The sequence below is a fragment of the Condylura cristata genome, unplaced genomic scaffold (assembly GCF_000260355.1).
Source record: "Condylura cristata isolate star-nosed mole 26May11 unplaced genomic scaffold, ConCri1.0 scaffold00001, whole genome shotgun sequence".
Taxonomy (NCBI): domain Eukaryota; kingdom Metazoa; phylum Chordata; class Mammalia; order Eulipotyphla; family Talpidae; genus Condylura; species Condylura cristata.
In genome coordinates this window covers 87,022,435-87,024,664 of record NW_004567102.1, presented here as the reverse complement: position 1 = coordinate 87,024,664, position 2,230 = coordinate 87,022,435, and the positions used below count along the sequence as shown (strand labels likewise).

The following is a 2,230-nucleotide window of genomic DNA, read 5'->3' as shown; positions in this document are numbered from 1 at the left end:
CCCCTGGCCAACTCGGCTCCCGCCGTCTTCAGGTCAGGACGGCCGAGCACCAGCCCCCCGCACCTCCACAGGTAGCTCCACTCGCAATGCCGGTGGCTCGCGGCTCCCCCGTGGACGGACTAAGCTCGAGTGTGTGTGTTGTGTCGTGGCACGGCGCGAGCGCCCTCGGCCTGCTTCCCAGCTCACCGCCATCACCCTGCCTAGAGATCTACTGATGGACGCACACAGACCCGGGCGCCGTCCAGAGGTGGGGGGTGAGGATTCAGCAGGGTGGGGGGCAGGACAGGCAGACTGACGAAAACCACGCTGAGGGGGCGGCGGGGAGACAGAGAGGCCTGCTGGGCCTGGGGCCCTCCCTGGCCGGGGTGGGACTCGCGCCGCAGCGGCCGCGGCCGGCATGGCGCTGCGCTCTAACCTGCTGCGCCCCGGCGAGGCCTCTCACCGTGACCACGGGGCGAGCTCGTGGCCACCGCAAAGGGCACCCGCAGTAACCGGGGTAAGAGGTGCGGAGAGGCAGTAGCTGAGCACTCACGTGCCCACCTCTGGCCCACTTATCTTTAAGGAAAACACCTTCCGTCTCCCCGCGGTCAGGGCCCCCTGCCAGGCTGCGTGGCGCCGCCAGCCCGTGGCCCAGGCCCAGCCAACCCTGCCCCCCGGGAGCCGGCCTGGCCCGCCACAGCCTCAGGCTCACGTGGCGGTCACACGCCGCTCGGGCTGCCTCGAGACACGTCAGGGTCCAGGCCCGTGTCAGCCCGCCCTCGCCCCAATCCGGCCCCAAGCTCCAGGCAGGGCAGCCCTGCCTCCCTCCCCTCCGTCCAGAGCCGCCTCTGCCCAGAAGGCCGTCCCTCGAGCCTCCTAGGGCACGCCCGGCCGCCGCCCACAGCTGGCCACCCGTCCCCGGGACACACCGCCACGCCGGCTCCGGGTGGGTGGGAGTCCTCTCCGCAGTGGGGGGCAGATGAGGCGCTTGGACAGAGCAGGACACCCAATAATAATTTATTTTTTATTGAAATTGTTTAATACTTCATATTACAGTAAATTTGATTGAAAAAAAAATGAGGAAAGAAATCAACTTTAAAAAATACACTCATGTTGAAATCAAATAAGCCAGCCAAGCTGAGTACAAACCGAGAATTCGGCAGGTGGTTTGCTTCCAGTATATAAACACCACCGAGGCTATGTACAGTCTAGAATGCAAGAAAAGTCATCTGCTAAACGCCGGGAGCAAGGCGCCCAGGCGCCCAGAGCGGGAGCGGGCAGCGGCCCCACGGCCCTGCAGGGGCCCGGCCGTCTCTGAGCACGCACCGTGCAAATTAAGGCTTCTTATAGGTCAATGGTTGATAAACACGTTTTTCTTCTTAAAAAAATAAGCACAGTAAAGGTGGTATCATGAGAACCTGAAGGCGAGACCTGTACCCCAAATCTGAAAGACGTCATCTCGCTGACACGTCAGCTCCACACGCGCTCACACACAGACACGCACGCACACACAGACAGATCAATCTTTGGGTGGTTGTCTGGATTCACCAGCTGGCGAAAAAAATACTGATAAATGTGCCGTGTACACCCGGACTGAGGATACATGCAGAGGCGGCGGCCGCGGCCGGGGGGCACACTGCCCCCGCCGGCGAGGGGGCGCAGGCGAGCGCTGGCTCGGGCGAGCGCCCCGCCGCCGCACGGAAAGAAAGCCGAGGGACAGAACGGAGTATTCTAACTGAGGGATACATGATTCGAGAGCGGTCTGAGATCTTACGCTCCGAGGAAAGCATCCTGCGCACCCACAGCCCGCGCCCGCCACCGGCAGCCGAGGCCCCGCGGCCAGGGAGAAGCTGCGGCGTTTTGTTTTGTTTTTTCCTTTTTTTCGCAAACCTGAGTAATTGTCAGAGTCAATAAATAGGAGAGAGAATTCAATGCTAACACAGAATGGTCAAATGCCCAGCAGGGCCTAAAGCAGCAAGGGTTTCCAAACGGCCCTCGGTCCCGACGCGCCCGGCCGCGCCTAGGGCAGCACCGGCACGCGGCCCCGCTCCCGGGGCCGCGGGCGCTCGGGACGGGCGAGCACCTGACCTCTCCCTCTCCCCCATCGCAAGAACGCTTCCCTTTTGAAACTGTTTCGTTAAAGGCAAAGTGACAGACGCATCGTGGAGTCGGAGTCTGGTCTGGTCGGCGGAGGTGTCTGGCTGTGCGGCGCCGGGAGGCTCAGATGTGCAGCAGGTCCTCGTCGCTGTCG

The 2,230-nt window shown here is 62.5% G+C and overlaps 1 protein-coding gene across 1 annotated transcript in view; it reads right to left on the bottom strand.

Moving 5' to 3' along the window:
• Nucleotides 1–2,199: 2,199 nt before the first annotated feature.
• The window catches only part of IGF2R (insulin-like growth factor 2 receptor), a 112,992-nt gene continuing 112,961 nt past the window's right edge, over nucleotides 2,200–2,230 (bottom strand). Inside the window, exon 46 of the mRNA XM_012735188.1 lies at nucleotides 2,200–2,224. Within this exon, the coding sequence (XP_012590642.1) occupies nucleotides 2,200–2,224 (25 nt within the window). The remainder of the gene's footprint in view (nucleotides 2,225–2,230) is intronic.